The sequence below is a fragment of the Rhipicephalus sanguineus genome, chromosome 2, assembly GCF_013339695.2.
Source record: "Rhipicephalus sanguineus isolate Rsan-2018 chromosome 2, BIME_Rsan_1.4, whole genome shotgun sequence".
NCBI classification, from domain to species: Eukaryota; Metazoa; Arthropoda; class Arachnida; order Ixodida; family Ixodidae; genus Rhipicephalus; species Rhipicephalus sanguineus.
Genome location: NC_051177.1, coordinates 192908799 through 192929874, shown reverse-complemented (window position 1 = coordinate 192929874; position 21076 = coordinate 192908799). Strand labels below are relative to the sequence as shown.

The following is a 21076-nucleotide window of genomic DNA, read 5'->3' as shown; positions in this document are numbered from 1 at the left end:
GCATCACGTACATATGACTCAAGCAGGACAAGATTATCAGTTGTGGACCTAGCTCTTCGGAAGCCAGATTGGCAAGGATCCAATATAGCGTTATATTCCAGATAATGGATTAAACGGCGGTTGATCATTTTTTCAAATACTTTCAGTAAGCAGCTTGTCAGTGCAATAGGCCTGTAACTATTCACAGAGGAAGAATCTTTGCCGTGCTTTAGGATTGGAAGGACAATTGCCTCTTTCCAAGCAGAGGGTATGTTGCCAGTATCGAAGATTTTGTTGTAAAGGCCTAAAAGGCAGTTTAGGGTTTCGTTGGGGAGATTTTCGATCATTTCATAGGTAATTGTGTCAGAACCAGGCGCTGAACTTCCACAAGAATCTAGAGCGAGCTTGAGTTCATGGAGTGTTAGTGGTTGGTTATATCCATCTGATAGAGGCCTGTTCGGACGCAGAGGTACACTTTCAGCTATGTGTTTATGGTGCATGAACTTCTCGGTATAATTTTCTGAGCTTGATATTTTCTCAAAGTGTTCGCCAAGAGTGTTTGCTTGTTCTTCTATTGTGTTACCGGAGTCATTGACCATAGGGAAGGGATTTGAGTGTTGTCCTTTGAGTTTATGGACCCTATTATACACCTTGCGGGCATCTGTGTAAGAGTTTATTGAGGAGATATAGCGTGTCCAGCTTTCCCTTTTGGTTATACGGCGGATGCGCCTGCCGCTAGCTTTACAGCTTTTGAAGTTTATCAAGTTTTCTACTGTTGGGTACCGAGAGAAAATGCTCCATGCTTTGTTTTGGCATTTCTTTGCATTTTCACAATCCTCATTCCACCATGGTTTTGCATTAATTTTATTTGCGCTAGACTGAGGTATGCACTTGTTAGCAGAGTTGAGGATATATTCGGTGATATAGCTAGCCAGCTCTTCTACACTTAGGTGGTCCACCTCTTCGAGGCGCAGTGTACATAGCTCTCTAAATTTAACGCAGTGTGCACCGCGTAAGTTCCATTTTTTGGGGTAAGCTGGTCTCTCATGCCATTGTCTAGTTTCTAGAAGAGTAGGAAAATGGTCACTCCCATATGGGTTATTAATAACTTTCCATTCTAGGTAAGGTAAAAGTGACGGTGATCCAATAGCTAAATCTATGCATGAATATGTATTGTGAGTGGTGCTGTAGTACGTTGGTTCTGCCTTGTTGAACAGACAGGCTCCAGATAAAAGAAAATTTTCTATTGCGCGACCTCTCGCATCGCATCTCGAATCACCCCATAACGTACTATGAGCATTAAAATCTCCTATTATCACATAAGGTTCCGGTAGCTGATCAACCACCTTTTCAAACTCTATTTTGTCGAACCTTTCGTCGGGGGATATATACATAGAGCAAACAGTCACCAGGTGATCGAATAAAATAGCTCGAACAGCCACAACCTCGAATGAGCTTTGTAGCGCAATGTGCTGGCATGCAACTGACTTTTGCACAATGATTGCCACGCCTCCTGATGAGGAATTACCACTATTCCGATCTTTCCGAAAAACCACGTATTGATTTAGGAAGTTCTGGTGGCTCGACTTCAAGTGTGTTTCTTGAACACAGAACACTCTTGGCTGATAATCATTTAGTAAGTCTTTGATATAATCTAGGTTATGAAAAAGGCCTCTGGCATTCCATTTTATTATTTGCGTGGACATATTGAGGAAAATGTAGGTGTTCTGCGTTCAGTACTAGGGAAGTGTAGGGTGTTGATGTGAGATAATTTGCTTCAAGAAGCAGGACCGTCGACCGGCCCCGTTATTTGCTTTTTTGTTTTCTTGGCGCGGTTGAGAGACCTGCGCCGGTCTTTCGGTACCAGAGGTACCGATGTGGTGTCCATTGCCTCCTGGGAGGCACTGGATGCCCGCACTTGCGAGCTGTTGGTTCGAGTTTCGGACCTCGCCTGGTGAGGTGAGGCCCTCAGACCCGACGACCCTGGAGTCGCGGGGCTCTCTACGCTAGTTAGCGGAGTAGGTTGAACTACTGCCGCCTTGGGGGCAGGCGCCACAGCCTGCGGCTCGCTCTGCGCGGGCCCGGCAAGTGGCGGAGGCCGGTGCGACGCTGCCCCCTGACGCGCCACATCGGCATAGGTTGTACCATGAAATGGTGAACATCTCCTCCTGGCTTCCCTGAAGGAGATATTCTCTCTTACTTTCAATGAGATGATATCTTTTTCTTTTTTCCACGCAGCACAAGCTCGTGAGTACGCTGGGTGGTCACCACCGCAGTTGGCACAATGACATGGAGAATTACAGTTATCAGAAGTGTGGTCTTTCGAGGCACAATTCGCACATGTGGATTGCCCTTTGCACACAAGGGATCCATGGCCGTACTTTTGACATTTAAAACACCTTCGCGGTTTCGGTACGTACGGCCGAACTCGTAGTTTAGTGTAGCCTGTTTCTATGTGCTTTGGCAGTTCGCTTGATCCAAATGTGAGTATAATGTGCTTTGTCGGTTTTTCTGTGTTGTCCCTTCTTATCTTTATTCGTTGCACGTTTACTACGTTTTGCTCTTTCCATCCGTCGAGAAGCTCAGCGTCACTTAGGTTCAGGGGGTCGTCGTCAGAGACGACGCCGCGAGTGGTATTCATAGATCTATGTGGGGTGACTTTGACAGGGATGTTTCCAAAAGATGTCAGGTTTGGGAGCATTTCATACTGCTTCTTGTCTCTCAGTTCTAGTAATAGGTCGCCACTAGCCATTTTCGAGGCCTTGTAGCCTGGTCCCAGTTGTTCTGTTAGGTTTCTTGCTACCAAGAATGGCGAGATTGTTCTGGCTTTTCCATCCGACTGTTCACTGTGTATTACGTGGTATTTGGGGAAATGTTCATTGGCATTTGGGAAAAAAATGGTGGTTGCTTCGGTGCGTAACCTTTTCAGGTTACGATCAGGTTTGGAGGAGTGTGCATTTAACATAACAGTTATCTTAATTTCGACAGCGGTGCGGGCCGCCCACAACCAAGCCCAAGAAGGGGACGTGGCAGGAGATGCTGGGCAAATCCTGACATCGCCAGCCGTACAACGCTGCTATAACTGAATATGGAGTAACCAAGACTGGGTACACACACAAGGTAAACCCTTGCCGCCTAGAAATTGGAAGTAAATGGAAAAGAGGAGAGGACAGGAAAGATTTAAAGTGAAAGAGAAAGAAGAAGATGAGGGGAGAAAGAGACAGGAAGAGGCGACTGCCGATTTCCCCTGGGTGGGTCAGCCCAAGGGTGCCGTCTGCGTGAAGCCGGGGCCAAAGGGGTGTGTTGCCTCTGCCGGGGGCCTTAACGGTCCAAACACCCGGCGTCGGCTCAACCCCCAGGATCCCCTTTTCCCCGGACACGGCAAAGCCACGCACGGCGAGGCGTGGGAGGGGGTCCAAACCCCCCCGTTAGCTCGGGTCCGTGGTGTCGCTACACACCAAACGCCTGCTTGCGCAGACGCCCATGCGGGGCTGCAACGGAATTAACTGCTCTCAGGCGATCGTATTGAGGACGACTGTTACAGATCAAGAAGCAGCGCCGATCTTGAAGGCATTTTGGGAGCTAGAGAGTATTGGAGTGTCCGACCTTCCAGAAACAGCAGCGGATGAGCGCCTAATGAAGGAATTTTCGGGCAATATAAAAGAAGTGAACGGACGCTACGAAATCCGACTACCATGGAAAAACGAGGTTGGACTTGCAAACAACCGCGCTGTAGCAGAGAGACGCTTCCGTCAGTTGACGACACGGCTGGTAAAGGCACCTAGTTTACTACAAGAATACGACAATGAAGTGAGACGGTTACTGGCTGAAGGCCTAGCCGAAAGTGTGCGCGACGAAACCCATAACGATGGCCAGCGCATTTATTACATGCCACATCAGCCAGTACTCCGCGAAAGCAGTACGGCTACGAAGCTGCGGATCGTTTTTGACGCGTCTTCGCGCAGCGTGGGAGCGAAATCTCTCAACCAAAATTTGGAAAGCGGGCCTAACCTAAATCCTGACCTCCTACGAGTACTGCTGAACTTTCGACGCCACAGAGTTGCACTCGTTAGTGACGTGCAAAAGGCATTTCTGCAAATTGCAGTCAATTTCAGTGACCGAGATGCATTAGGGTTTCTGTGGTTCAGCGAAAAACCTGACATTAGCAGGCCACTTCCCGAAGTAGAAGTTTTTAGGATGGCAAGAGTCCCATTCGGGAGAACATCGAGCCCTTCTTCTTTCAGCCGCAACGCTTCAACATCATTTCGCAACGATGAAACATGATCTTCCCGAAACAGTGGCCATTCTGCAGCAGTCTATTTACGTGGACGACCTGCTGTGTGGAGCAGAAAATGAAGAGGAAGCCACGAAGATCTACGAAGAGGCTAATTTCATCTTTGAAAAGGCGTCCATGCGCCTCCACAAGTGGGCGTCCAATAGCGACCAGCTGAGGACAATATTCGCTTATGAGGACCCTACCGCCGAACGACCGTTGGGGCAAACGACAAACCCACTGAAGCTGCTTGGTCTCGCGTGGGAGCCGATTGGAGATTATTTAACTCTTCTCCCAGACTCTGTGATCGAATTCTCGAAGGTGCAAGCAAACACGAAACGCTTTGTACCGCAAACTACGGCACGCCTTTATGACCCTCTAGGATTTCTTTCTCCATATACGGTGAGAGCAAAGGCTCTCTTTCAAGAAATCTGGAAAGAAAACTTGTCATGGGATCAACCACTGCCAGAACACCTCCTCAACGACTGGACGAACTGGTGGGAAGAGCTCATGTGTGTCCGTCAGATTATGATACCTCGAACATATGACGATAACATCGATGGGAAGCCGGCGCGTCGTACTCTGCATATTTTTGCAGACGCTAGCCCAAAGGCCTATGGCGCTGCCGTCTATCTCTGCACCGAGGATGACACAGAAGCACGCAGCTGTACACTTGTATTAGCGAAATGTCGAGTCGCTCCGCTCAAACAGAGAAGCCTGACAAGACTGGAGCTCACGGCATCATTGGTTGCATCACGACTCTACCAGTTTGTGAGAACGAATCTCGACTTCCCAGTTGACGATTTCTACCTGTGGACCGATTCCACGATCGCTCTAAACTGGATCCGGGGTGAAGCGTCACGGTGGAAAGAATTTGTCCGAAATCGGGTTTTGGAAATTCAACAAAACACTGAGATTTCCGCCTCGCGACATTGCCCCGGGAAGGAGAACCCAGCAGATCTCTTGACTAGGGGACTTTCGGGCCAAAGTTTGACCTGGTTTGACGTCCAACAAACTGTGGTGGAATGGACCGTCGTGGCTACCACAGGCAGCAGAAACGTGGCCGATCGAACCGCAAGCTACTCACTTCACTCCGGAAGAATCTGAACAACGAAAACAGGTTGAAGTGCTTGCTACGAGCATCAACAAGGACGATTTTCTAGATCTTACAAGATTTAGTCCTGCTGCAAAGGTGGAGCGAGTGACGAGCTGGATTTTCCGATTCATAAGGAACATTAAAACGAAGGAAAGGACCTCGGGGCCACTGACAGCAGCAGAGATTGGTCGTGCCCACGTCTACTGGTTAAAAAGGGCGCAAAGCTCGGCATTTTCTTCTGAACTTGATTGCTGCGCAAGTGGACGAACATTACCTAGAAACTCCCCTTTCAAGGACTTCAAGCTCTGGACCGACGACAGAGGTCTTTTGAGGATACGCGGGCGGCTCTGTTCGTCGAACATAACAGAAGACGAAAGACACCCAGTCCTGCTCCCAAAACGACATGACTACACGCAACTGATAGTGCAACGGGCCCACCGACAGCTTCTTCACTCAGGCGCCAGAGACACTCTCGTGCAACTGCGCGAAAAGTACTGGATTGTGCGCGGACGCCAGTTAGTGAGAAGTGTTGTGCGGTCATGTGTTGTGTGCAAACGTTTCAGTGCAACGAGCATGCATGGATGCAGTGACAGGACTTCTTCCACCTGACCGAACAACTAAGGCGGAGCCCTTCGAAGTGATCGGTTTTGACTTTGCCGGCCCCCTCTCTGTCAAGGAGAGGGCAGTGCAAGTGAAAGCGTACATTGTACTTTTCACGTGCGCGGTGACTAGAGCAGTTCATCTTGAACTCGTGTTGGACATGACAACTGAGAGTTTCTTGAGTGCTTTCCGTCGATTTGTGGCGCGTAGAGGGCTGTGCAAAATAGTTTACTCCGATAACGCCCTAGCTTTCAAGCGCGCGTCGAAAGAACTCGCTGTTCTTTGGAAGACCCTGCGGCACCCTGACACATTGGCTTATTTCGCCCATTGTAACATAGAGTGGAGATTCATCGTCGAACACGCCCCATGAGGGGGAGGCTTCTATGAGCGACTGGTTCGCAGTGTAAAAACGGCGCTCAAGAAAGTAATTGGACGCCGATGTCTCGGCTTCATTGCGCTGTCGACCGTCCTAACAGAAGTGGAAGCGGTCATAATTCTAGGCCCCTCACCCACGTGCACGACGACCCCAACGACGCCCCCCCCCCTTACACCGGCCAGCTTCCTGACCGGGAAGCGGCTAACTGCTTTGCCAGCGGCTGGTGACCGAGCGCTCGAACCAGACGCCTATTCTTTGCGAGCGCTGTGGAAAAACAGAAAGCAAATGCTCAACGCATTCTGGCAGGTCTGGCACAGCGAATATCTGAAACAGCTGCGCTCGGCGTATGCAACGAAGCAGGCCAAGGGGAAGGAGCCGAGGGTCGGAGATGTGGTGCTCGTACAAGAGAATCTCCCGCGCTTACTGTGGAGAGCCGGTGTCATTGTTTCGCTGTTTCCCGGCCGAGACGGGGCAATACGATCTTGTGAAGTCAGGACGCCGCAGGACAAGCATGTAAGGCGCCCCGTACAGCGACTGTACCCGCTGGAAATGTCGGAACTGTAGAATGAGCAAGCCCATTCGGCGGGGCAGTGTTGTAACTTTGCCTTTTCCCGCTCTCCCTCTTCTTCCTCGCTCCGTGTGGTCGCAACACCAAAGCAGTGTTCCGTAGATAACGAAAGTGACATTGGCAGATTTATGACACTGAGGGGCGGCGACTCGCGGGAGAGGAGAGGGAGAGGGGGCTGCCCTTTTAGGGTGCGACTCGAGAGAGTGAGGATGTACGCGCCAGTTGCAACCAGAGGACCAAACCGACAGGCTGGGTTTTTCACTTTAACAGTGCCCAGCCTTTTTGTATTCCTCGGCGAAGCAGTTTTTAGAGTGCGTTTTGCCTTTGTTACTGTTTATATCAATAAACAGTTTACATTCAGTGAAGACGGGCAACGACTGTTTTTATGCGACACTGTATGTGGAACTGACTAATGAAAGGTCCGAGCAGGTTTCCTTGAACGTCATGTATGACGTTCTGGCGGGACATAACTCACCAGCATCATGCTTTCGTCCCGGGTATGGTCCATCCAACTGGCAGATGGGCCCATTTGGACACATCAAAACTGGTATTTGAGCACATGTAGCCTCTTGTGCCCGGAAAAGTACAGGCGCTGGTCTTGCGAGGGTCGGCATATGGGGCGCGCTGTACCGTCGATAAACGTCCAGCAGTTGCTCCGAGCTGCACCTTCACGATGAACAGCCTGGGGGCAAACAAATATCAACATGAGAACGCACACTAATGTGCTCAATCTAGAAGGGCTAAACAAAGAAAATATAACTTACCTCGCTCATAGCCTCCAAGATTTAATGTTTCAGCCACGGGTGAATGGTCATATTATTCAGGAGACAACCGAACTTCTCTTCGATGTGGTAGAGTACTTTGTTCGATATGCTCAACACCACAGAATAGTGACGACCAAAATATTCTGGCAGGTCACACAGCCTGTTTGGATAGGCAAGTCTCTGGAGACATATGCAAAGGGCTTCTGTGGCCGTTACCTTCACTCCCTGGGCACTAGTGATGTACTGCGGCATCTTCAGCGCACGCTCGAGCACTGGAAGTCAGCTTTTTTGAAGCCAAACTGTCGTCGAAAACACTGACTCGACATTGAGTCCAGGTTCAGTAGGCCACCTCGCAATGCATACACCTGACGCCGCGGCGGTTCTTTCTGCCGCAGCATGAGTGCCTCTGTGTCCCCCAACTCAGGTACGCCAGGCAGTAGGGGTCCCAAAGAATACCTGACCTCACCATTGTCGCGGAGAGATCGCCACATCTACCGCACGGCAGGTGAAAAAGCGCGAACGTTTGGCAGTTGTACTCGCGCGTGCGTTCACCGTCCGTTTTGAGTGGCTACAGCTACTGTACCGTACTACAGCCTTAATGTGGCTAAAATGTGGCCATATTCCGGCTATCACACTTGGCTTGGCTCAAGTTGGCTGTAAACAACACGTACTTCTATTTTGATCTACCAGATGGCGCAACACGCTTCACGCACGTTACGTACGCGGATACTACTGCGTACTAAAAGCCCATTCGTGGCAAGCGACGCCACGTAACGCAAGGAGCTTGCGTGATGCGTACGTAGCACCATTAGTGGGCGTCCGCAGCCATACTAAATAAACTAATAAACTCTATTAGTGGGCGTCCGCAGCCATACGCGTACGCAACGCGCGAGATCATGCGTACGTAGTGAAGCGCGTCCCACTGACCGGCTATTCACAATGCCCACGAACTATAGGTGGCGCGATGTGCGATTCAAGATGGCGCCCGGAGGAGGGTCAACCCGTTTATTAACACATGAACAGATAGGACGTGCGGACGTACGACGTATGACCCGTGCCACTTTAACCGGATAAAGTCATGAGCTGCACTGAAACGGATATGTGACCAAAATACTTTCCCAAACCATGAGAAGTGCTAAGTGCTCGCCACCCAATTTGCTGCTGCGTGAAAGGTTAGATTTCAGCTGCGTTACCATGCATAAAGAATGCTTTGCGAAATCCTTTGCGTGCTACAAAAAACTGCATGAACTAGAATTGACGTATGAACTGAACGGCTCTTCGAAGTAGTACGTACCGAGCCTGCCTGACGGATTTGCCTCAGTAGTAAGCCGCTAGCGAGTAGCGCCGTCGCTGCTGCACGGGACCGCATGTTTAACGTGGTGATGGTTTCCAAGCATGGTTTGATAGTTTCCGCAACGCTGAGTGGCTGCGACGCGCGATACCTCACGGTCAGGTGACCCTGACGTCACGAGAAGCGAGCGCAAGCAAACTTCGCGCGCTTTCAGCTGCTCACGCACGCCATGAACCCTCCAGGCGTGTGTGTACGGGTGTGTGCAGGTGTATGCGTGTTTGTATGTGTGCATATGTGCGCCTGCGTCTGTATGTGCGTGTGCGCACGTGTTAGCGTCTGAGTGCATGTGCGTGCGTTTTTGTATGTGTCTTCGCGGTATTCGTGCGTGTATGCACGTATGTGTGTGTGTGCGCGTGCGTGCGTTTGTGTTTTCGCACGCATGTATGTATATATATGCGTGCGTGCCTGTATCACGTGTGCATGTATGTGCCTGTGTGTCCGTATCACTTGTGCATGCGCGTGCGTGTCTGTATCGCTGTGTATGTGCCTGCGTGACCGTATCGCGTGTGTATTTATGTGCGTGCGTGTATCGCGTGTATATGCGCGTGTGTATGTATGTGCGTGCGTGCCTGTCTGTATCGCGTCTGCATGTATGTGCGTGCGCGTCTGTATGCTCGTGTATATGTATGTGCGTATGTGTCTATATCGCGTGTGTATGCGCATGTGTATGTAAGTGCGTGCGTTTCAGTTCGCATTGCACGCGCGTGTGTATGTGCGTGCGTGCCTGTATCGCGTGTGTATCTATGTGCGTGCGTGTCTGCATCGTGTGTGTATCTATGTGCGTGTGTGCATCTATGTGCGTGTCTTTATCACGTGTGTATGAGCATGTGTGTGTGCCTGCGTGCCTGCATCGTGTGCGTGCGTGCGTGTCTGACAGCGGCATTGACACAAAAAGGCTTTGGGCCCTCTCATTTGGACCAAATCAATTCAAGTAAACCACCACATTCCTTCTTGGGCGCCTTCTTTGAGCTCATCAAGATCACAATTATGAAAAAAATTCTCGCCTGTACTTTATGCTGGTTACATTATATGCGCTTAATACACCTCCGCGTTACGGACAGCCGAGGTGGCGACGGAGAGGTAAACCACTCAGCCGCTAGTTGGTATACTCATTTTTTTCGAAGCGCTTATTTGTATTTATCGAAGCGTCTTAAAAAATATATGTGTCACTTTGTTCTATCGGAAGCCCACTTTCGTCTAGACTATTGCTTAGGAGACAGGTTCTCATTCAATGCTTCAAGGGGCCGATTAAACAAGCGCGCGCAGTGATTTTAATGCGGCTGCAGCGAGCTAGTGGAGGGTTCAGCGTGCCGTGCGCAGCGCGCCGGCCAGGGGAGGGGAGAAATCCGAGGAGAATTGAGGAAAACGCGCGCGCGGAGGAGAGTGTCGCTACTTTCTAGATCAAGGGGCTTTAGTGTTTCTCTCCGGCCGTCCCGATCGCCGCGCTGCCCAGCAAAACCAGCGTGTTCGCCTCGCGCGCCCGGCTACCGCGAGAGGGCGCATTCACTGTGCTTCCGGTAAAGTCCCTGAAACTTCGTAAAGTAGAGACATACGTGCATAAAAGCGCGCCTCCTCTCTTTTCTCCGACCTCTGCCCTCCCCGAGGCTGACGCCGCGTCGGCATTGGCCAACTGCCGTCATGTGGGACCACTCGGAGCGTTCGTTTGTTTACAGTCGCTCGCGACTGCTATCTTTGCTCTCGAAGCGCGGGCTCGCTGGTTCTCAGGGCATGTGTTTTACGGATACGCACTTTCCATTCCGTGTGCGTTGTGCTCTGAGATACCTTGCACACAAGACCGACGTCACGGTTGGTTGCCATGGGCTTCTGCTGCGCTTTCGGATGCCGAAACAAATCAAGTGAAGGCAAAAAGCTGTCCGGGAAGCGCAACGAGTTGCGAAGGAAGGCTTGGTTACACCGAATCGAAAGACAGAACTTTCGGCCAACGTTTTCGACGCGACTATGCGAGGTAACTTGCTATCCTCTCACTATAAGTACTCCTCGAGGTTCGCGCAAATCGCTGCGTGCTGTAACGCCGTAGACACGTCTCAGTTAATTGTGCAGTACGTCGCTGTTCCTCACACGTTTTATTTCTGCTTCTGCGGGGTCTGTAGTAAGTGTTTTTTCTTTCAAGAATATGTGGTTACGCTTTCTGCTTGACGTGATGCGCCTACTGGTTTGAGTTTGCGGTATTGGTTTGTGTGCCTAGCATGGCACGCCGACTGACGATCGAAAATGTGATCGCGAAACTTCAGAGATTCGGCGCAGTTCTTTTAAAGAAGCAAAGCTGCAGAGCAAAAGCTCACATTAGGAGTCCCAGGCAGCACACAACGTCGGGCCGATATTGGTTTTATGGCGGCTGTGCGCGGCCCAACCACGGGCCAGCATTGCCGGCCTGGCGCCGATATCGGCGGAGCCGTTGACTTTCGCCGGGAAAAGTGGGCCGGTTTTGCCGCCCTTCAGCCGATGTTGGGCTTTCACCGGCAACATTGGGCCGAGTTTGCCGCCGTTCTGCCGTCCTTTCGCCGATAACGGCTTAGCCGACGTCTTTCACCGGCAACATTGGGCCGAGTTTGCCGCCGTTCTGCCGCACTTCCACCGATATCGGCTTAGCCGATGGCTTTCACCGGCAACAGTGGGCCGAGTTAGCCGCCTTTTAGCCGTACTTCCGCCGACATCGGCCGAGCCGATGGTTGCCGATGTTGGAACTTTCTTGTCTCCCTTCAGACAGTTATACATGACCTGTTGAGAACGTCCTCCTGCGTCGCGGCGCTCCAAAAGTCCTCGTCACCGACAGAGGTACGGCTTTTACGGCAGAACTAACGCAAACCATCTTGAAATAGAGCCACACAAGTCACCGACGGACATTACCCGTATAGGCGAATGGCCTCACCGAGCGGCTAAATGAAACTTTTGCCGACATGCTGGCAATGTACTGTACGTCGAACACATGCCATGGGACGCCATAATATCTTCCGCACATAAACTGAAGTTAACAAGGCAGTGTAAGAAACGGCGCACATATCACGCCGTTCAAAGTAGTTCACGGAGGCCCCTCAACGACGCTGGATGCCGTGTTGCCGGCCGTCGGTGACGAGAATAACCTCGACGTTGCGCTCTACCTTCAGCCCGCCGAAGAAGCCCGGCAGCTCGCCCGCCTAGGATACAATCGTAATGCAATAGGGCATTAGGCGCTTGAATATTTGTAGCTTAAGCTGCAGAATGCCGCTACTTGAATTGCTGTACTAGCACAAATAACAAAGTTCAAATATTGTACCGTGCTAATGCCGCACGTACGACTCGGGGCGCGAAGTATCGCCGACTGAATAGCTTGCATTCTCTTATTAGTTTTTGCTATGACAATGACTAACAACTATCACTAGCACAGTCACTTTTCTACCAAAAAAGGTGGTCTTTAGAAGAATAACTGACTCAAATTAGATGGCCACTTCGTTGACCAGGTGTTCAACGCTATCAAAAAATGTTGAGACGTTATAACACATACCATTAACTTCATGGGCCGAATTCGTAATACTTTTGTTTTGTAAATGTGTTTGCCACTGGTCGGCCGACTTGACTAATGTATCCAGCATCAAAATTCACCCAAACATTACCGCACGAATGCTTTTAGCGGAAGAAGTTTTATGTGAATACTAATTCTCTGCATAAATCAAGCCTGTCATCATATTTATAGCGCTATATCCTTTCAGCCGCTGAATGTGTGGCGCGAGCGCTCATATACTACACGGACAGTTTACGATCTCTGTGTTTACACATATTTACTCACGCGCGTGTTTGGGTCAAGCGTAACAAGCGCATTTGCTTCAGTGATGTCACATAATTTTACTTTATGAAAATAGTAAAAAGCTCAGCAAGGCGTCTTGCTGAGCTAGTTGGTTCATTACTTGGGAAAAATAGGTATGGTGCAAAAAAGACCGGACGAAGTGAAGACACGTTTTGTCGTTTGAATGTTTCCAAATCAACTAGCCCGCTGACCAACTTTAACGAACTGACAAACACGTGTTTGCCACGCGTTTGTCAGTTCGTATTTGCACTTCGTTGCCGTCCATTTTGTGACATACATATCTTTTTCAAGTAAAAATCTCGCTCAACGATTGCTTCCCACGTGCTTTCAGAAACAGTCGCATAAAATTATTATTATGGCACATGAAATACGATGAAAAATGCGGCTCCAACGTGGTGTACGTTTTCATGTAGTGACATGTGGCAACAAGTGATGCATCGAAAATTCGACGAACGCCTTTCTCAAACGGCATGCCCATAGACATGCTGGGGGGATCGCACACCATTGTGGTAGGCTGAGCCGTGCTTTCAAGAAGGGAGAATTCGACTTTTTTTTCGTCTTCTTCAACCTCTACTCTTCCCCCCCCCCACCCGCCCTCCCTTCCCCTCGTTCAGCGTCATTGTCGCGAAACTCGCTTGACCAGGCAGGGTAGGGTGATCGTCCCGACGGAGGAACAATCGTAGCTGCGGGAGCAGGTTTTTTTCACTCCGACCAGCAGAGTTCTTCAAGAAGTGCGGTGTGTGGACATATGGTGGCTAGACGGGGAAGTGTGACGGGCGCTGTATCCCCGCCGTGGGTAGAGTCACTGGAAAATTTCAGAGTACCGCAAAGGTAGGTTGCACGCGGGCAACATTGAGCGGCGGCGGCCATTTCCCTTCCGGACCGTCCGGCGCGTTGGTAGCGTGTGTTGAGAAGTGACCGATCTTTTCGCTTCGATGCCGTGTTACGCTCGGCATAACTGCAATATGTGTGTGTGTGTGTGTGTGTTTCTTCAAAAGGATATCAGAAGTGATTTCGAGTCATCGACAGTCTGAATTGACTGCGCGGTAAGCGGTGTAGCTAATGAAACGTGCGGAGAATGTTGCCATGTGCTCGCGAACTCTCTTCGTGGCTTCATCGGTCTCTTTTCGTTTCACGGCCGGGTGTGTTCGCAAGGTCCGGAGCTGTAGACATAGTTGCATTAGCGTATAATGACCGTGCGAGATGCCGTTTACTTCGACACTTGGTGAATGTTGACTGTTTGCGCTAGCTTTGCAGTCGGTGTTCAGGTTCACTTCATAGCGCATTCGAGAACATTATCGAACATCGAGAACATTCAGCATTGCGTCCTTCGACTGATCGCTGACGCATACCTTACTTGCGCACCATGCTTACTGTTCAGCTAGGTGTTATGTGTAATAGAAGTGGTGTGTGTTCGGTAAGCGGAAGTTGTGCGTGAAGTATTTGTCTCGATTCGGAACGCCAGCAGCCGAACGCATGGGCGAATCGGCGTGCGGTAGGTAAGGTGCATCTTATTTTGCGAATGCGTTGTCATTTCCTAAACAGATACGTAGAAAATAGGCCATCAAAATTGATTGACGTCACTACTCAGTCGTTTCATTTCCTATTCTTTGTCTCCTTAATATTCCCAACGTTGCAGTGCATTTACAAATATTTTGCTGTGTTCCGACAAAGCTTTTTTTTTTTTTTTTGGCGTTGCCAGCGCGTAAGCGGCTGGGGTTCGGTTTCTGCATTGCTTTTAATTTCAACTTTTTTTTCATAATGCACTCTTGTTAAAACTTCTTCAGTGCAGTGCTTTATGTTATTTTGATCAGAAATAGCACATCCCGAAAAGCTTTAACGCGGATTATACTGCAACACAGTATGTACATAGGTCCAGGGCTCGCATGAAATATATTCCCTCAATGCGTGAGAGGATAAGCCATTTTTTTTGCTGTGACCATTTCTCACCCACTAAAGAGTATTGTAAAGATACGCTAGGCGCAATGCAGCATTAGCAACATTTCTTTTTTGAAAAAAAAATAAAATACGCCTAATAACATTGCCTTATACCAAGTTTATCAACAGAGTTCCACGCTTCAGTTTTGCGCAGTGGCAAATGATCATGCGACAATTGCCTTCAAGGTATACAGTAAACAGTTATTATTTTAATAAGTCTTCGATTTCGCTCTCGTGCGTGACACGGTTATAACTCGAAATGCATGCACAATCTGTTCAACAGATCGAAATATAAACAGCCGAGCAAATAGAAAGGTATGTATGTAGTTTTCAATATCGCTGAACATAGCGAATCGAAAAGGTGAAGTATCCTGTTGTATAAGAGCTTTTCCAGCAAAGTTTGTGTAGTTCACTGCAGAAAGGAGTGTTCTTCGAGGGGGGCGAATTCATTCCGCGGCCATCTATGCAGCCACGTACAACGACGCTCTTTGACAATGTTTCCCACACGGAATGCAAAAATATGCGAAATTCCCGGAGTAGCTCATCAAAAACGTTCGGTTACTGGTGAGCTACTCTCTGGCATCTGCAAGACGCGTTAAAAAAAGCGACGAAGTACTTCTAGGGACCGTGGTACTGCTAAATGTCCGGCCACGCTCTGCATTCAACGCGCCTGCACCCAAAGCGCTTGGAAGGGATATGGCGGCGAGAGGTCACGTGATGCGAGCAAGCCAATAGCGTCGGCGGCGGCGCGCGGAAAACAGATGCGATACTCTGAAATTTTTCCAGTGACTCTAGCCGTGGGAGAGCGATGCGCGGAACGCAATGAAAGTTCTGGCCGCCGCAAGGGGCGCTGGTGTAGCAGTAGGTGCTCGCGCTCGCCGCGCTTGCTTTGACTCGTCTCGACTCGTTCGTTCTCTCTGTGCTGTGCCATAGCTGTGCCGTCACCTTGTTTGGATGCCTTGCCTTCGCTGTCGTCGTTTGTTTACCCGCCACTGTACCCACGTGTTCTGCGAACCATGCCGTCAAATCGCGCAAGTACATGCTTCGTCCCTGGCTGTAAAGGCGGGTATAGATCGTGCTCGGAGAAACTTTCGGTCTTTAAAGCCCCGAATGGTCTCTCGAGGCGAGAGCAATGAGCTCGAAATATTAAGTGGACTGACAAAGAGCTGACGAGGGACAGCGTTGTTTGCGAGCGGCACTTCGACGTTAGTTTCATCGGAAGGACATACCACCACATTATAAACGGTGATGTTGTTGAGATACCCCGCGTTTGTCAGAAGACGCTGTGCCTACGGTGTTTCCGAACGCACCGCGAAGTAATTTACTAAAAAAAGAAAAGCAGACAGGAGTGTCCAAAGGGAGCGCCAAAAACTTGAAGTTGAGGAGGGTCAAGTAATTTGACCTCTTAACGTGATTGGGGCGTATGTGATAACAAATGCCTGACATAATTATGGGATGAATAATCTGTGATAAATAAACATGTCCTTGCATGTATTTAGTATGCATCTAAAGCCGTAAGTTAACAGAAATTATTGGTCCTTGCATAGATAGAACTATCGCTAAAATAATAAGATAAAATGCTCAGTATGAAAGCCTCCAACTGCAGCATTCCAATCTCCACTTCAATTTTCTCAAGGAAAAGGAGCCGGAAAATGTAAATGCTTTGAACATTTCGCGCTCAAGAGAACCCCCTACAATACAGAGGAAATGGAGGGGGGGGGAGGTGGGTGCGGACTAAGACAGAAAAAAAAAAAAACGCGCTGCACTGCAGCCCGCATACTCGCTGTGAACGATTGTAAACAGTTTACACTTGACCGAGAGGAAAGAACACTTTAAAGTCAGCTGAGCTACGCAGCCGAGCAAGTGGTTTAGTTCAACTGAAGCAGACTATAAATGTGGTAAAAGCAGCTCAAAAGGAATATGTTAATAAGAATGACACAGTTCAGCGCCTGTCCTGTGTCGTTCTTCTCGTGTTGTCTTTTTGTGCTGCTTTTACCATGAAAATCAACCAACTAGCCCAGTTTTTGCACACTGTAGCAGATTAAGCATGTCGAAGCTAACCGATATTGAGACACATTTAAATATGAAAACATGGAGGCACGCCAGTTCCGTCTGGTTTAAAAGCATTCTTGGTTTTCTTTTTTTTTTCCTCTTCCTTGACACCGCTAAGAACTTGCAACACATGCTTCTTAGCGAAACAAACACGTAGCGCCTTTAACAACACGGGCGCGGGGTATAAGCGATTATTAGAAACAAGTGAAACTAACGTCTAGCGGCCATACGCAAAGCAGGCAAATGCCGCCGATGCCGCCGCAAGCATGGCCGCAAGCACCTACAGCGCAGCTAGCGCCTCCTGGTGTGACCGCCATCTTTCATTGGGAATTCGTACAGCCCTCCGCTCTCGCCCGTCACACTTCCCCCTCTAGCCACCATAGTGGACATGTGTGGTGGAAAGTTAAAATCGTGCACGAGACGGATACGCGGCAGGATTCCGACATTGTTTTCGGCAGAGATCACCGCAGCGAGAAACCAGTGGTCCCCTGCTTCCATGTTGAACTCGCTCACCTCATATAAGGCCACGTGTTCACTACTGTTACGTGTCATCAGATTTTTGTTCTCTTCTTATCGCGTATTTTCTATTGACCATCGTGTTTTGTGTATTCTGATATGATGCGCTTGCATTTTTTATTCGCTCGTGTTTTTAGCGATCCAACGGGCACACGTGAGTGGTTTTTATGCACGATTCCTTTCTGTTACAATCTTAGCTTTAGATTAGGAATGCGTGCGTGTCTATCTTGTTTAGATGTAGAGTTCATGGGATCTTGTCGTACCGCTCGCAATGTTTTTCGCATCGCGTGCAGCAGTTTATCCATCTTTTTGGCCCTTAAGTTATCACTGAAAAATTGCAATTTCCGCTTATAGGATAACGCTAATTTAATTGCCAGTCATGTGTTGCGAATGCCTACCGTTCTTTGGTGAATTTAGTAAAGGTCAGGGGGGGGGGTGCTCCTCTGCTCCTAATTAGCTCACGCGTTGCACAATCTTCTAGTCTAGTTGCCACTCTTAATCTCGCTTTTCCGGCAAGCCGCCTAACATTAGCTTTCTTTTCTTCGGGTCCGTCTTTAATCCTACTTTAATGCTGCTTTCGTTTACATCTCCAGAATTTTTTTCGTGATTCGGCACCGTCGTTACTGAAAAGCGCGATATCGTCCGCAAAACGCAAGTAGCTAAGATATTCTTCGTTAATCCTTATTCCTATTTTTGCGCGTTCTAGTTCTTTCAATATTTATAGTGAATGTACCGCGCATAACGTTGATGAGATTGTAACTCTTCGCATAGGCGTGCGTACAGTGGGGCTGGGGGGCGGCCGGCCCCCGTAGTCACCTAAGAGGTGGGCGCAAGGTCTGCCAAACACATTGACTTAATAGGCAGGGGGGGGGCGCCGCGATTAACCTTCGCCCCCCCCCCCTCTGAAGGGGAACCCTGCTCACGCCTATGATTTTGCGCCTGACCCATTCTCGATTAGGATTGTCCTGCTTTTTTGAGGAATACGGTGGCTGTGAGGTTGTTTTAGATGTTGGCTACGGTATCTATAAATGTTTATATATTCCTTTATGGCATATTTATTCCGGAACTGCTGGTGTTTGCTCATACCTGTGAATAAATTTGTGTTTATCACCTTGCAAATGTGTTGCTCCTTAATTTCTCAGACGCATGCGTAGTTGGTGCAGCAGGCCTTTCATCAATGTAGTTGTGTTAGAGACAATATCGACTTTCGTTCTCGGCCTTGCACGGTTCGACAGAATTGTGGGTCTTAATCGCACACTAAGACATCAGTGGAGCAGTCGTTCTAATTAGGCAGCATTTTTCGAATATGGCACCAATGGTAGTCGATGAATGCCGTTGGGCCGCGAATAGTCTATTTTAGCGCTGCTGATTTACAGTACAGTAACCACAGTAATACCGAACTGCCGTGGTCGGCACGCAGCCATTTTACTTTATAACACGTGTATCAGCCTGCCTGATCAAGTTACTTTACGCATCGAGCAACTACCGCCGGTGTCCCCATATAAACTAGGTGCAGACCACGACGGTACAGTACTACCGTACTTAACGCACGGTAAGCCACCACTGCTAAAACATAATAACGGGTGTAAACGGTCACGCCGGCGGCTACCCGACGTCGGCGGGGCCGACACCACGCCAGCATCGGCTGGCATACATAGGCCCAATGACGGCTTGTCATCATCGGCTGAATAACGGCAGGCCCGTCTCGGACCGACGCTGGCTAGCCCACGGCGGCCCTAATCCGGCAAGCCAGCATCGGCCCAACGACGGCTAGCCAACGTCGGGCCAATGCGGGTGAAAGTAGCGCGAGCGTGATTGGCCGACGTGGGGCCAATATTGCTGCCGTCATTTGCCGACGTTGGGCCAAGATCGGTCCAATGACGGCGTGCTGCCTGGGGTGGTACTCTCTGTTTGTTTTTGTTGCGTGCTCGGGTTTTTTTTTTCCTGGAGCACACAGCTTTCTCTGGCTCTTTTACGTCGACAGATCCTCCGGTAGACTTGCGATAGAAGGTAGGTAGGCAAAGCGTGCGTGTCCAACTGAGTCGCAGGGTGCGTTCATCGTTTAGGAACCTCACGTACACGTGTTATTAACGCGAAGGTTTACGTGTCATTTCGTGTGGAGATTTATATCCGCGAGTGGCTTTCCGCCGCGGTGGAGCAGAGGTTATGGTGCTCGGCTGCTGACCCGAAGGTCGCGACCGACCGCGGCAGTCACATTTCGATGGATGCGAATAGCTCGAGGCCAGTGTGCATTGCAATGTCAATGCTCGTTAAACATCAGATGGTCAAAATATCAAGAGCCCTCCACTATGGTGTCTCTCATAATCATATCGTAGTACTAGGGACGTAAAACCCCAGATGATATTATTATCCGCGAGTGGAGTTCTCGCGAAGGAAACGTTTACGTTGGCAGGCTAGCTTATTCGTTCGCTCGCTCGTTCATTGAGCAGCAAGTATAGTTCGTATGTCAACTACGTCTACGAGGCGCACTTGCACACTATGGTTGGTGCGTCTAATCTCTTAACGAATCAAACAACGCTGTCTAAATGTATCGATTGGAAATGATGTACGCCTTCTGGCGCATTCTTCTTTCAATGAAGCTCCGAGCTGCTGCTTTCACTGACAGTCATTTTCTAAATAAATAATAGTCACCACTCTTCAACTAGCATAATACCGCCAACACCCATTGCTCATGTGCTTCTTGCACTATAAAAACTGTCCGCACCCTTTGTGGAGTCTTCTTGCCCCTTACCAATAACCGTCCTCTGGCTAGTTTGCGCTTCCTTTCTTGAAAACTCGGCGCTTGCCACTTTCCTATCAAGGATGCTTTTTAATAACACGCACGCCATTCGTGACCTGGAATACCGCGCGCCCGGCGATAATGCAAGGAAAGACACGCGAGATTGATGGTTATTGTTTCGGGACAAGAATACGCCCCATAGCACGCCCTTTTTTTTTTTTTTGAGGTTGCTAAACAGTTAACAGGAATAGCGAGCGCAGAAATTTGGTGAAAAAAAAAAACAAGTGAGCCAGATGCTGAATATTGTTTTGTGGGAAAGAGATGCCTCAAATACGCCCTTTTGTATTGCAGTGTAAAGTGCTACATAATACAGGCACGTATAGCGGCGTTAACTATCTTTACCCAACCGATACTTCGTAACGGCTACCTCTACTGCGTACTGGCAGCCTGACTGCGTCATTGGTATGCGCGGCGAATTCGCCTCGCGAGGACGACGTGTACAATGTATAGGTTTCAGAAGGTTTCTTGTAGAGCGGAACATTAACGTTCAACATCACACATGTCATTTACAAACGTGTCCTAACATCTCCTAAACAACATATAATTAAAAAATGCCCCCACCTCCCCGAAGGGAATCGTGACGAAATGCGAATGCATTTCTTGCGCCGAGAGTACACGGCGCAGTAATTTTAATGGCGTAAATTAATGACGACACGAGGATTTGTATCGTAACCATTTATTTACACATTCATCAGCACCTGTTTGTGTTGTCATTGTACCTGACGGCCATAATCTCAGCCTTGTGGTCGCCGTTGGCGTTTCACAGCGGCGTCTCGAGCACACATTTCTTCTTGAGAGGCGCCCAGCCAGCGGACGGGAGAGTGGGGCGCAGGGAGGAGAGAGCGAACGGCGAGAGAAGGAGCGGCGAAGCACTGCACCCAATGCCACCTAGAAGAGCGGTGCGGAGCCGGCGCGCGCCCGCGCAAACCGCGGTGAGGAGGCGGAGCGCGCGCAGTCACGT

The 21076-nt window shown here is 49.3% G+C and overlaps 1 protein-coding gene across 1 annotated transcript in view; it reads left to right on the top strand.

The window, feature by feature from the left end:
* The first annotated feature begins 4252 nt into the window (after positions 1–4252).
* Positions 4253–21076, top strand: part of LOC125757424 (uncharacterized) — a 37522-nt gene continuing 20698 nt past the window's right edge. The window contains exon 1 of the mRNA XM_049413015.1: positions 4253–4404. Within this exon, the coding sequence (XP_049268972.1) occupies positions 4253–4404 (152 nt within the window). The remainder of the gene's footprint in view (positions 4405–21076) is intronic.